The 15,328-nt window shown below is 49.1% G+C and overlaps 1 protein-coding gene across 1 annotated transcript in view; it reads right to left on the bottom strand.

Moving 5' to 3' along the window:
* LOC116948361 (uncharacterized) overlaps positions 1-15,328 on the bottom strand; it is a 39,436-nt gene that overhangs the window by 16,528 nt on the left and 7,580 nt on the right. Inside the window, exons 2-7 of the mRNA XM_032964965.2 lie at positions 14,492-14,583; positions 9,994-10,123; positions 7,785-7,870; positions 2,311-2,510; positions 1,607-1,911; positions 525-624 (exon numbers count right to left, since the gene is read on the bottom strand). Of these exons, the coding sequence (XP_032820856.2) occupies positions 525-624; positions 1,607-1,911; positions 2,311-2,510; positions 7,785-7,870; positions 9,994-10,123; positions 14,492-14,583 (913 nt within the window). The remainder of the gene's footprint in view (positions 1-524; positions 625-1,606; positions 1,912-2,310; positions 2,511-7,784; positions 7,871-9,993; positions 10,124-14,491; positions 14,584-15,328) is intronic.

A 15,328-nucleotide genomic window follows, 5' to 3' on the forward strand; every position in this document is an offset into this window, starting at 1 on the left:
GGGGTAGATGGCCCAGGAAAGGGCCCTAATTCAGCCCCTGCCCCGCACAGAAGGTGGGGTAGATGGCCCAGGAAAGGGCCCTAATTCAGCCCCTGCCCCGCACAGACGGTGGGGTAGATGGCCCAGGAAAGGGCCCTAATTCAGCCCCTGCCCCGCACAGACGGTGGGGTAGCCCCTGAAGCTCAAAGCAGAGGAGGATAGAGGAGGAGGAGCAGGGGGAGGAGTGAGAGGATGGGGAGAAGGGTGATGAAGGGGGAGGATAAGGGTGGAAATAAGTGTGAGGAAAGATGAGGAGGAGGAGGCTAATAGGGAAGATGCAAAGGTTGAGTGATGAAGAGGATGAGGAGAAATGAAGATGGGTGACGAGCAAGATGATGAGAACGACGATGATGATAAGGAACAGGAGGAGGTTCAGGTTGAGCAGCTGAAGCATAAGGCTGACGATGAAAATCATGATTAGGTGGAGAAGGGATGAGGACGATGCAGATGATGATGAGGAGGAGGAGGAGAAGGGGGCGGGGCACCTGCTTGTTGAGTTCCCACGCGGCCTCCAGCTCGGCCAGCAGGAGTGGGACGTGCTTGTGGTGTCCTCCCGGCTCGGCGAGGGGACCAGCGTAACTCCCGCTGCCCACAGGAGACGAGGTGACCGTCACTGACGTTGAACGTTTGTTTGATTTTCGTTTTAAACCCCCCCACTCCCCCCCCCCCCATCAACGCGTTGGCACTCTCAACATTCATTGACGCGTTCATTTCAAAATGGCAAAGTCACGACATGTAATCAAAGCTGTTTCACGCGAAAATTAAATCAGAATTGAATGATCGCGGAAGTATAAATGTGTCGTAACCCTCCACCACTCGACACAGCCAGTAACTTTTGTCACGTAAATAAAACACGTCAATTAGTTGCTACTAACCCAAAAACCTTTATTATTAATATTGGTCGCTAAGGCCTACTACACGTTAAACAGAATTGAAAGCTTGGCCATCGTGAATTCGGACAAGAGCAAGGTTAAAGAGGTGGGGGGGGGGGGGGTTTGAGCGCAGATTTAAATCTCTCCACTTACGGATACTCCGTCCCTCTCTCTTTCTCCCCCATCTCTCATCCGACAAAGTGGAAGGGGAGGGTGTCCACAGGGTAGGGGGCCACAAATGTAAATTGCAAGCATCCTAGGTCCTCAATCGGAACCTGGGAACCATCGGGCATCTTAAAATTGTCTTCATCTTTCCTCTCTCTGCCCTGTAGAATGATCACCCCTCAATTCCACTCCTCAGCAAAAAAACATCTCAACATTTCTTCAAAAACGGCCGCCCTCCCCCCTCCCCATTCGTATGCCGTCGACAGACGCAGTCGCATTAAAAAGCAAACAGATGTGCAGACCCTGTATCTAGATTGAAAACTAATTTCTTTAGAAATACTGTTTCTGTTTAGTTTGCTGTTCTTCCCCCCGCACCTCCGATTAGCACGGTTGGTTACGTGCAGTGCGAAAAAAGTTCAACGTACCCTAAGAGCACGCGCTTACAGTGACCAAACAAATAAAAAAAAACAGTACCCGCAAACCACGGATTCGCATTGCCAATCCCAGAATCCCCAACTCGCAGTCAGCACCTGAAGATGGACGATCGCGCGGCCATGACGGCAGACATGGCGGACGCCGCGTCGCCCACCGGCACTCCCGCGGAGGGCAGGCTGCGCGAATTCCGCAGGGAAAGCTTGCCTGGCGCGGCATGACCGACGGTCGCCACCGAGCCCGCCTGCCCGTTGTGGCACGACGGGAAACCGTTGCGGCGGCTCTCTCCGCCGGACGGGGCCTCGGGGTCGTCGCGGGCACTCGATGAAGCCGCCGAAGGAGTCGTCGTCGTGCTGGCAGGCGGCCGGGGAATCGAGTCCGGGGTGGTGGGAGACCGTTTCGCCTGCAAACGGAGTGGAATTTTGCGAACAAAAGTAGCGGGTAACTTATTCGAGAATGAACTGCTTTTGTTTTTTTCGTCAACGGCGAAGATCGTCAGGCGTGACGAGGACCGCGACCCACTGCCCACCAGAGATGGAAGCACGACCGGACAAAAATGCTGACCGAGATCATTTAGTCACGTTATTGGAGCCGGCAGCGCACTGGGGAAAACCGAACATGGCAATGGTTATATTGAAACATTTCCCGGGTTCACCGATTGACCGATCCGATAACATTGAGGGGGGGAAAAACTGCACACCCCTCACACCAACATTGAATACATGTACGACCGCTGTAGGCGACTACGCTATGAGAATGCGAAGGTGAAGCCCGATGAACAGAATAACAAAAGTATGAGCACCTGCAGAGAGGTTCTCGGGAGCGGCCGAGGAGGGACAGAGGACGGCCCCGGTGAGAGTAGCCGGGATTCGTTGGTGCCAGAACTCGGTGAAGAAATACTGCGATCTTCCTCCTCCTCCACATCCTCGTTTTCCTCGTCCTCCTCCAATGATGAAGAACTAGAGTTGGGCCGTTTATCCAGTGGGTCCGATGCTCCACCACCTGGCGTTTGTGAAGGAGACCAAAGACAATTCTGCTCCATGTATCATGTACAGCACTCTTTGTCAAACCACAGGCTGTTGGGTGGGAATTGTTAGCGAGCCCCTAAATTACGTAACACACCCGGACAGCCCTTTAGTGAATCCACTGCTAGATGCAGCCTCCCATCATGCCGTGCAGGGTGAAGGGGGTTGTTTGACCATACTTCACCATGCTGGTCAGTGAGGGTAGGCGAAGGCACGGCCCAACCTTGCTAAACTTTCGAGGTCTGATAAGAACATGTGATCTTTGGCAACGAAATGTTATTGAATCGATATTGATATGACGAGAGATTTGTGGTCAGCAGGGAGTGGTGCGGGGTGGGATGCCGGTCGCATGACAGGCCGCACAGCCTGTGAAGTGTGAGATCCATTGCCATTGTTAAGACAAGGGAGAATATATGTTCCAACAGATTCCTGATATTAGCAGTGTTTTCATTATTGTTTGAATTGGGCTTCCTCCAGAAGTGGTTTAACAAAGCGCTGCAAATTACTAATTACACGACTGTTTTATATTGCTGGGGGTGGTGCAGCGCTTAACGCACTGCACTGTTAACCCGGAAATCAGAGTTCAAATCCCAAACATGGCTGAACATTGGTATCAGAAGCAGTCCTGGGTACCTCCCCTCCCTCTTTGTCAACGGACCGGCATGATAAAGTATGATCAAACAACCCACATGGCCTACACAGTATGATTATGGAGACCTTCATCCACCAACGCTATAAAAACGAACAACACAGTATTATCTTATTTTAGCGAACCGCGCTTAAAACAATGCCCTGTTTATTGGTCACTCCTTCTGGTAGTTTTACAGCACAGTGCTGTGCTACTGCGGTTAATCCGACGGATGCCAGCACCAACTTTGGTGATGAAGTGGCATAAGGCTGTAAATTACCAATTATTATATACTTTAAAATGCTGGGGGGGGGGGGGTTATTGGCAACTCGCTTAATAATTCAAACACCACTTCACCACCACCGAGCTATGACAGTAGAACCGACAACATTTCCCCGGGGGCTGAGATTGGGGGGGTAAACAGCTCGCGGTAATTCGCCAAGGCTGCGCGTGCGTTTGCATCGGGCTGGTTTATAACCTGTTTGCACAGTCTGTGTAAACCCACTGTGTGTGTGTGGCATCTCCTCCGCGGGAGGCCCTCCGACGGCCAGCCGGCCAAGCGCTTCGCCCGTCAAGCGCTTCGCCCGTCCGTCAAGCAAACGAGAACGTCCGCGTCGCGGCTTAGCGAGTGTTCTCAAGGGGCGCGTGGTCTGGCGGAGGGGCGAGGAGAGGTGGTGGTGATGGTGGTTGAAGGTCCGGAATGAGAGCTTGCGGTCCACAGTTTACAAACAAGTGTTTTGTCTTTTTCCTCAACGTTATTCCGACTGTGCGATCACCGCGCATCACGAGACTAAACATTCACTTGGAAATCTCACAGAGCAGCGCAAGGTTGAGTGTTAAAGAGGATGGCCTGTGGAAGTGAGCGTCAAAGAGATCAATCCGAGATCCCTTCAAGGGACACCTGGACAATCAAAACCAAATTTTTTTTTTTTAGAATTTAGTCCAGGATCAACATTTTTCACGAAACTTTTTATCGTGCAGTCATTGGTGGCTGGGCTGAGATCAACAACTCGCAACTCGTTCCACCGGTTGCATCACAGGCAAGTGGTTGGACGCAGAGGATGTTGTCGGTGCCAGCTCGGGGCTCTGACCTCCGAGCCACCCCTACTGCAGATCCAAGCGAGAACGCTTTGCACTGCCCGTGAAACACGAATGCCGGTGGCCTCGCAGTGAGGGGAACAAACCACGTTTTTGGTCAGAAACGAGCCGCCTCAGTCAGTGAGGGGTGCAACCATTCTGATTATTGACCCAAATTAATCATCGATTACTACACAGTTTGGGAGAGTCCTAATCGCAGAGCAGATCATAATTCTGGAGGAAATGGGTAAAACTATAACCATCATCAGCTTTGTCACTAACACCATTGCCGCCAAGACCTGTAATACCACCACCACCTCAACAAGACCAAGACTTGTGCTCGGAAAGGCCGACTACGATGACTTTTCACCACAAACGAGCAACACATCGCAAAAACGGAGGTGTGAATAGCCGGCGTTGCTTTTAAAAATCTAAATTGCTGTGAACGCAACGACAATAATCACTACGGGTGATCGCTTCGTGTTTAAATCGTAACGTCGTTTTACTTCACACGGTGCACGTATTTTAAAAAAAAAATGGGTTTTGTTCACAGCTCTCCAAAAAAAAATGCATTGTCAAAAACAAAACTGATGACATGTGGACTTTTCCACACGGGGGAGATTGCCAAATCGGCTTGACGAATAAAAATGTTCGCGCCAGCATGGGCGAGCCACATCACAAAAGGGCACCGACGAAGCCCTTATCTGGAAACATTTTCTGGGGGCTGGCTTTGATGTGCGAGCGGCACAATGGTACCCGTCTGGTCGCTGGCTCTGACAGAAAACCGAGCGACGGTCAAAGTCCGCCATGGCACGGCGACCGACCGACCGGCCGGCCGGCCGTCCAACCGGGCGGGCCACATCCATCATCGTCGTCACACCAAAGAGTGCAGCGCCGCTTTCAATCAGCGTCCTCCGCTACAACTCCGAGAAACGCGGTGACATCGGAATTCCTGCTCCCCGCATTCGCTCGCATCATTTTTTTCCCCCTCCTGTATCAATCCCCCCCCCCCCACACTCTCTCTCTCTCTCTCTGCGTCTCACTCTCTCTCTCGCACGCTCGTTCACTCACTAGAACCTCTACCCGTCCGCTCTCTCCGCTTTTTTGTTTCTCGTCTTGAGCAAACAGGGAGCGTGCCCCCCCACTCCCCCACCCCACCACTGCCCCCACCCTTCCAGGGCCTGTCGCCAGGAGCTCCCATTGCCGCGGTCCCCTGCCCAGGATACCGGCATTTTCGTCAGACGCAAGACAAACGCTCGGACGGCGTTCTTAGAGAATCGTGCTCCATAGCTGCGGGCCGGCCCCCGCCCGGCGCTGTTTACTTTCCCACTCGTGCTCGGCCTTCCCCGCATTGTGCGGCCGCCGCCGGGAGGGCCCCTTTTCTTTTCTGCTCTCGTTTTTTTTTCTCAGCCACTTTCGCGGTGTAATGACATTAGGAGGCAAAATCTGCGAAAGGCGCCGATTCAAAAGTCACTCTTCTCGTCCATTATCATGGAAACTGTTCCCTTTGGTATTACTTGAACGCTAGTTGACTTTTCCAAACTCGAGGCACAATCGCAAACCTCGGCAGAAACTATTTATGGGCAGTGGCGGCGGCAGCGGTGGTGGTGGTGGCGGCGTCTCACGAGGGAGAGAGATTTAAACGCAGGCCGCGCGACCGCCGCATGCACTCCCCGCAGAGCGCGGCGCTTCCAAAGTAAACGCCAAATTGAAATGCGGACCAGAACTGTTATTTTGTCAGACACCAGTGCGACGACATTAGCTACCTGCTACTGCCTAATTATCTATGTTGTGGAGATGAGTTTCAGACAATGACTTTTTGGATTTTAGGTAAAAGTTAAGATTTTGCTTGGATTTTAACAGCTTACATTTTATTAACGTAAATTTTTGATGGATTAATTATAATACATTTAAAAGTTGTAAATGTTGATCGTCGAATTAAAATTAAAAATATAAAAATTTTTGCCATATTTCAAATATCTCAAGCAAATTTGACATGACGAATCGTAAAAATGTCGTCATGTGACGGCCCTTTTGAAAGGAAAAGCAAAAAAATTCCACCATGGAAGTGACATCACAGTAAGTGACGTCATGTCCTGTGATATCATGTTTTCTGATCAATCCAAAACAAACATTTTTTTCAGATGATCTGAAATTTCATATCTCGGCCATATTTTAGGATTTTTTTTTAGATTCATCTGAAAATGTGCAACATGTCCCTACCACATTAGTACATCGCGGAAGTGCAACGACAATGCATCAACGCTTTGTCGTTTAGACTTGTGGTGTACGAAGGACGACGTTCAATAAAATATTTTCTCGCCACAAGCCCACGTCCGGGTCCAAACGCAGACATTCTCGCGTGGCAAATGTGGCCCCCTTTTTCATAAAGACGTGAACAACAACTGCGTGTTTGTTGTGGCTCATCCCCGCAGGTCGTTCTAATTCAGTCGGCAATTGTTTGCGCCTCAGTCGCGCGTCAAAAGCACCCTACATGGGCAGAGGGAGAGAGGTAAAATCAACTTCAGAATATAGCACAGCATCCAACCGCTTTCATCCACATGACCAGGTGACGGCAGACAGAGCGGCTCGTAATCGGAAGATTGCGAAATTCGAATCCTGGTTGGGGGTTGACTCGTTCCATAATTCCATCCAGGGTTAGTAAAAATGAACACCAGTTAGTGGGGAAGTCGCCCGTCATTGTCCCTTGGAAAGATGTGATGAACGTGGAATTTCCCCGACTAGCTGTCGGGGAAAGAGCTCATTTGAGCCGCAAAATCACTTAAGAATTTGAACGCAATGTCAACCATTGTCTACGCCACGCCAACGACCAGATGGGTACGAGCGGAAATTTTTAAAATGAACAATACTATTTTTTTCACGTGCATATATATACACACATTTACAATCAAAATGATAAATGGCACAATAAACAAAACCATGCCGTTTTAATTCCGGGTGATTAATGTGCGTTATAAACATACGTGGTTGGCAGCTGACGCGTGACTGACGCATGTAATATTTGGGCACACATTGGCTGACTGCTCTGGATTGGAAATGATAATAATATCTTGACAGGTCCAACTAATTAAACCCGTCTGCTTATCTCTTCAATACGCACACATAGTTGAGGCTCATGGGTGAGGAGGTAGGTCAGTAGGTAGATGGGCAGATAGGTAGGTAGATTGGTAGATAGGTAGGTAGGTAGATGGGTAGGTAAGTTGATAGAGAGGTAGGCAAGTGGGTCAGAAGGTCGATAAGCATCTAGGTAGGTGGGTAAATAGATGGGCAGATAGGTCAGGAGATAGGTTGGTCAGGAGACAAGTAAGCAGATAGAAAGGCAGTGGGTCACAAGGTAGGCGAGTAAGTACTTGTCAGTGGGTAGGTGGATCAGTAAGTTGATAGTTCCATAAGTGGGTTGGTAGACAAGTAGGTCAGTAGGCAGTTTGATATGCAGGTAGACATGGACATATTTTTTTAAGCATCCACATGATCGCACGAGTGAACAACACCAAAACAACTGCGGTAAAAGGTGGCGCCTCTTACTCGCTGCGCCGACGCTCCCCTCCTCATCGCCAAATGACTTCCCCATATCCGTGGTCTCCGGATCCATGCGCGAGGCCGCGATCGTCCTGCATGCATCACGACCCGGGGCACAGGGAAATTCCGCGTTAGTCTACAAACCATAACGTCCAGCAAGCGACTCTCCATCCAAGCGAACGTACCACATCGTGCAGACTCAAACGAGTTGTATCGCCACATGCCTGCTGGTTCAATTACTGCAAGGGTTGCGCATTGCTTGTACACATACACAGGTGGCAGATTCGGCTGGTATGGACCTCTATTCGAGTCTGTGGGTCTCTGTGCGAGTCAAACTGCGGCGAAGTGCGATCCATCGCTCACATCATCAATCATTGCCCCCCGAACCATGCTTTTGCAGGAGGTGCAAACGGAATGCATCTGGTGATCCCAGACGACGCCCCCTTCGATGGCTCTCCACACTCAACACGTAGCTTATAAACCCCCCCCCCACTTCTTTCTTTCTTTCTTTTCAAATGCCACATGAAGGAGAAGATTGCTTGCACACAGATGCAAGCCAAACAAAGTATTGAAATAATAACTCGCCTGTGGGACGCTAAACGGAAATAGATTTCTGATGAACCCCGTGCATTTTGTTTCTATTTCGCGGGGAAATTCAAATCGATCGCTCGCTCGATGACATCCCCGAGACCGAGCTGTACGAATTAAAAAGGAGGGTGGTGGGGGGGGTGGGTGGGCAGGGGCAGACAGCACCCAGATTTATTATCCCCAACGTTCGAGTCCCATTGAGGCCGGCGCCGGCATCGCCAGCAGTGCCAGGCACCAATCCAGGGTACAAGGGGGGTGCTGCTGCTGCTGCTGCTGGGAAGCCGGCGTTCCGGCCGGCATTCCGGTGGATCGTGTGAAACACGCGCGGCCGGCGTGTGATCGCGCACATGGCCCATTGTCCGATGAAATCGTCGGACGGAGGTGACCGCCCCTCCGACAACGACGGCAGCTGCTGCCGCCTCTTCTTGCGTACGGCACAACGGCCACGGCCAAGCATACGTCCGTTCAATCGTCAATTCATTCGTTAACTCCATTTAAACCGAGTCAGAGGCCGTTATCATCGATGTTGGCAACGATCAGTCTACTGCTCGATGAAGGCTTCTCCCCAAGCCATAGCCCATCTCTCACGGTGCTGCTACGTAAGTGATCAGTCTGGCGCCTGTAGCACAAGCCAATTTCATCGCTCCGTTTCCTGAGTGGTTGCCCTCTTTTAAATATGCCATAAAAAATTAGAGAGACGCAAAGTTATCTCGTGTATAAGAGCATCACCGCAAAATGACATATACAGATTTGGTGTTGGATTCGAGTTGGAAGTATTAATTTCATTATTAATCTTATTTATTTTTATATTCTCTATATTTTTTTAACTGTTTAGCCTATCGCTGACACAGGAATGACAGCAAAAGCACTATTTGCTGAAGATGTCGGCTGGTTTAATAGCCCTTTGCTGATGATGTATGACGATCGATCGACTGCGATTGCCAATTATGGCCAAATAACTTATTGAGATTTCACCGACAGTAAAGCAAGCCTTCGTGTAAAGGGGCGGATCCATGGAAGCAAATACCACAGAGCTACCTCCGAGATCCCTTCAAGTGACATCTGATCCACAGGGTGAAATTGGTCAAATAACAAATAATGCCAGATTTAGGCATAAGTGAAGCTACAGCTTTGGGTCTCACATTACGAGGGAACCTCTAAATTCCAAAAAGATAAAAAAAATAAGTTTCAAGTTTTACATAATAGGTTGAAAAGTAAAGGCGATAAGGAAAAAAAAAGACTCTTAAAAAGGTTATTTTCATTCCAATATGACAAAAATATACAAGCAATCCTCGATTTACGAATCCTAAGCTTGACATAGCTTTAGGGCCCCAGCAAGTCATAATCCGGCCCCGATTACAAAAAATGACAATTTTCAGAGCTGGAATTTCGCAACGCAAGTGCCGAACCAAATATGATGCAATGTTATTTTTTTTGTGTCTGTGTGTGTGTGTGCTGTTGTTGGGTGACCGGACTGACGCCATCAGTTCGAGACGCCCGACACCCCGGTACAAATCACGGGGGGCGTACGCCACCATTTCGAATATAAATGGTCCCACAGTGGCTCTGCCCTTTGACCCGCGGACCAGCTGGCCCACCTCGCGTGTCACTTTTTTCTTTGACTCACGGCAGAGCGAGCGCGGCGAGCTCGCGGGCGAACTGCCGGTGCGACGCGATCTCCCGCTCGGCCTTGCGCGGTGACGGCTTGGAGCAAGGGCTCAGCCTCTCCCGCAGCTCCTGATTCACCTGCGCGTTCCCTGTGTGCGAGAGGCGCCCGGGGACGGACTCGTGAACGCTCCTCCGATGAAACCACGGCATTTTACACTTCCACAAACGAAGACGAGTTATTGCTTTACACAACCCATCGGGCCCCACGGCCTTCTGGGAGTGAATCATTTCAGCAGCAATGATTCAGTACAAGAAAAAAAAACTCTGGGCAGGTTTCGACATTACAGTGTCTCATCAGCAGTAGTGCTTGCTTGAATCAAGTAGTTCATTGAAATCAGCGCTCCCTAAGTCGTGTGTGACACACAAAGATTCCCCCCCCCCATATAGCCTTAATAGACTGTTGGGGCAAGTGCTGTTAGTGAGCACCTATGAAGGCCGGCACGGTAAACGAGGGGGTTGGTGGCCTGTAACACACTTGACCGCCTTTGTCTCCCTGTGGCGATGTTTACACACCACACCCGGTACTAATTTGAGGCTAAGTCGACCTAGGGGAGGCCCAGGACGAGTTCAGATATTCGTCACTGATGTTGGCCGTGAGCCGGAATCAAACTCGGATCACCCGGTTCGTAGCACAGCGTGCCAACCACTACACTACCACTCCCCACTTCCACGCACACACACCTGCAAATACACACAGACACCTCCGCTTAGCACAGTTGGCTACATACGGTGCGAAAGAAGTTCAATGTACAAAACCAAGTCGCCAAACGCCACTAAGTGGCAGTGACGTCACCACAGCACTGTGCCAAGTCAGGTGCACGTTGAGGCATACAACGTACATACACGAACAAAGATTCCCCATTTACAGGATGTTGGGGCAAGTGCAGTTACCGAGCACCTATGACGGTCGGCCATGTCATGCAAAGGGGTGATGTGGCCAGAACAAGACGAATGGCTGCATATATTACCATTATACATTCAATCTGGTTGCGAGCTTCATTCGGTGAAATTGTATCTGAGAAACTAAAATGATCGAATGAGCATCATTCTCAGTGGCAGTGGGGGGTGGGAAGGTGCTGCCCTTCTCCTCTGTCGATCAGACGTCACTTCCAAGTGTTTTCGGAAGTACCTCTGCAATATCCACTTCCACGGGCCATGCTCTGCACTGCCCTGCGACAGATTTAAATTGAATCATTCATCTCATGACAAGACAATGAGAGCACTTGGTATAACACTGGTGGGGGGGGGGGAGGTTTTTTAAATATTAAAAACAAAGATTAACCCGGCTGCTTAGCCAGTTATCTAACCAAACAACATACAGCCCACCCCGTGCAACCCTCACCCAAGACGACCGACCGCCGACTCAATAACTTCCCACCCACTCGCCCACCTGGCCTTACACTGTGCACAGGTCACCCCTTATGACAATAGGGGCCCACCTCTAATCTTGACAAACACGAGAGTGATCCTTTATGTGGCGTGTTTGTCCAGAAAGACCTCAACTGAGTCACAGGACTCTCTCTTTCTCAGAAAGTTCACCTTTTTTTTTCTTCCCACGACTCAGAAATGAGCTAAATGCTCGACACGTCTTAGGGAGGAAGAAAAAAAGTTGCTCAACATGAACCTTACATCAACAGTGGCAACATCGACAACATGGGGGTGGGGGGGGGGCATGTCACAATCGCCCCCCCCCCCCCCCAAAATCAATCGACGAACTGTCACGGCTCAAGGATCACGACTTGAGTCAAGAATCAAATTATCTTACGTCTCGTTTTTACCGTTTGGTTTGGATGGTTTCTCTTTTACCTCGCGCGTACCGTTTCATTTTATCAATAGCCTATGATTTCCTTGTTTTCCAATCAAGAGCAGGTTCATGGATCAAGAGCTCCCATCATCCCATCGGACGACACTTCCCCTCTCTTCACCTCAAAGTACCACAAGTACTCAACTGGGATTGTACACAGCAATCATCATCCCCCGACCGGCACACCAATGCCCCAGGGCACTCTTGCAAATGACTCATCCAGGTCTCTTGGGTTCTGGCCTGGTTAAGAACCTCCGATTAGCATGGTTGGCTACGTATGGTGCGAAAGAAGCTCAACATACATATATACAAAATAAACTTGAACTTAATAGTACAGCTTTTGGGCCTTAACTGACTGAATTCCTGTTGCCTACCTCAACAGTGCTGTATAGGTGACACCAACTCGAACATAAGAATATCATTTGCATCAATCGTAAGCAATCCAATGCAGCACGCACAATTCTACACGAATATCATAATTGTTTGCTATCGACGAATTGGCACTTGCCTCCAAAAAACTCTAAAGAACTCCACGCACATCGCAGAGACAGCTGAAGCAAATTATATTAGGGGCTGCGGAGTACACAAGGGAGTGGGTATGACTATCACCACAGACACTCAGCCACCTTTGTCTTCCCAGAACCGATGCTTACACACAACCCTCACATCCTGCTGCTGACCTACGAGTCCCCCAATGCGTTAGCCCCACAATATTTGCAGGAACCGATCCATGTTCATACGCCAACGATGCCCTCGATCTTCGGATCCTTTTCTTCTAAGTGCTCCCAAGGTCACGGCTCTGTTTCTAATGGTGATGGGGCTTTTGCCACTGTGCAGAACCCAGCCCATGGAATGCTTTGCCTTTGGTAATACAACAGTCGTTAGAGTTATTTCAATCTGTCTTGAAAACTTTTTAAAATTGGCCTTCGCGACCGGGTTCTGACCGTTTACCCTGGTTGTGTATTTCCTGCATTCCATACACAGGGCGCATTGGGATCTACGGATGAAACGGGCCTTATAAAAATGTACGTTGTTGTTGTTATTATTATTAACCTACTTCCTCATTTTAGGCCAAAGCGACTGAAATGGAAGTCGAGACCAGATTCAGATACCAATCATAAATAGGACTGAGTGAAAGGTACTGGGTTGGAATCTACGTGGCATTCATCGCCCCGCGCTGCAAAAATGTGCCGGGACTCTCCTGAAAGTGTTTCACGAGACTCGACGAGGTTTTCCCTTGGGTAAAAAGAGAGTAAAAATTATAAAGACAGTGGAAGTTTTGACAAAATGTCTTAACTGTTGACTAACACTGCCCTCTACAGATGCAATTTTATTTTACAATGTTACCAATGGACCTGCATGCACGACCCAACGTTAAAAGTTTTAATACTTGTTCTTAAACTGCTTCAACACAAACTGGGTGGTTAATGTACAGTCATTAAGATAATATAATGTAACATTCACAAAAGTATATTCTTAGCTCTTTCGGTAAAGTCACGTTGTAGGGAAACAATAAAATATATATAAAACAGTTTAACATGTAGGCTTTTTAACATGAATATATAAAACAATAAAAATTCTCACAACGTTTCGACCATAACACAAGCGGTCGTCATCAGGTGTGTCGGTTTGCATTAATTAATGCACACCTGATGACGACCGTGACGACCGTTTGTGTTATGGTCGAAACGTCGTGAGAATTTTTATTGTTTTATATATATTTTATTATTTTATTGTTTCCCTTCAACGTGACTTTACCGAAAGAGCTAAGAATATGAATTACTGCAGTCACGAAAGCTTTAAATCAAAATTCACAAAAGTGTCATCCACTATCAAAGAACCATGAGACACTGCAAAGACGGGGGTGAGGATATCGGCCCACGTGCACATCCTAGAAGGAATTGTTACATCCTGAGACCATGAGACAGCGAAAATCTTGGAAAAAGCCTTGATACAGCAGTGGATTGAGCATGGCTTGAAGAAAACGTCTTAGCATCCTCAAAGACTGGCCACTAGTCCTTTCTAACAATTTCGTGATTCAATCAATTCGCGATCACAACTTGTCTCAATAATCCACTAATAATCGTGTTGTGATGCAAGTAGCAACCGCCAGTGGAATCTCGACCGAGGCAATTTCAACAGCTCTAACGTGTACGTGAATCGAGACTGGTTACGGACTGGCAGCCAAATGAGAGAACACATCTACGAAGACGATTAACGTGGATTTTGAGCGTTGAGATAAGAACAATATAATTACCGATATACACAGGAAAGCCACATTGAGTCGAAGGACTAGGAGGGTTCTGCAAGTGGGTTTTTTTAAACATGCCTTCAGCCATGTACGAGTGTTTATTATACCTGTAGGAAGAAAACCAGAGCACCCAAGAAAACCCACATATGCAATGGAAATGGATTACAATTAGTCCACTTGCTATACTGCCTTCTCCTGGAAAAACCAGGAAATGGCACCTCCGTAACAACACCCCACGGGAACGGGAGTTTCGCAACATTCGTGCGATTCACCAACCGTCGCTGCCTCCGCAGCGCTGGATGTCAGGCCATGTGCATGGAGCCACCGCCACCACCACCACCGCCACCACCGCCCAGTTAAGGTAAAACACCGAGTGTCGTGCATGCAGCTGCGAGGTCTTGCCTCTGTAGAGGTCGAGCAGGGTGCTCTTGAGCTGTGCGTTCTGACTCTGCAGAGCGCCTGTCAGCTCCTCCTCCTCCTCCAGCGCCACGTCCCTGCACAACACGGACAGACGCTCTTGCATTGCGCGCACCGCACAATCCCATTCTGACCCGCCCCGCCGATCCCCAGCAGGTCCCGCAAAACGTCTCGAAGAAAGGGTGAGAATGGCGCGCAAGCGAACGTGTGTGTGTGTGTGCGTTTGAGACGAGTGCCGTGATGTCACTGCCACTTGGTGGCGAAAGGCGGTTGTTGTTGTGTTTGAGACGCTGTGCTTGGCGCACTGTTCGTTTCCCAGCGATGGCAAACATCGGCGGGCGAGTGATATCGGAACCGGTCCGGGTTTTGTGATATCCGGCGCCCATACCTGGTACGGTGTGCAAACATCACACTGTGAACGTTCACTTTTCCCAGCACGGCTTTTAGATGAGCAAAGGGCAATTCCGCTTGGAAATTGCACAGTGCAGACAATGGGACGATCAACATCACGGAAACTTTCTCATTCATTATTGACGGGCTCCAGCGATGTGGCTCGCTGCACAATGGGCTGCTGCTGCAGGTGCTTACCGCTACCACATCATGGCAGCTGGAAGCAGCAAAAATTTGCAGGCATTATAACCTTTCACCCACACCTACCGGCAAGCACCAGCGATTCAATAAAATGTCATTATTCAGGTTCGAGAATTGACTGTAGAATTGGTTATTTTTTGCCTCATTTTGCTGCCTCTGTGGTGCACTGGTTTTCACACTGGACTTGATAATCCAGAGGTCAACGGCTCGATCTCCCGGTGCAGCAGTTGA

This window comes from Petromyzon marinus, chromosome 33, assembly GCF_048934315.1.
Source record: "Petromyzon marinus isolate PM22_M1 ecotype Great Lakes invasive population chromosome 33, UKy_Petmar_22M1.pri1.0, whole genome shotgun sequence".
Lineage (NCBI taxonomy): Eukaryota > Metazoa > Chordata > Hyperoartia > Petromyzontiformes > Petromyzontidae > Petromyzon > Petromyzon marinus.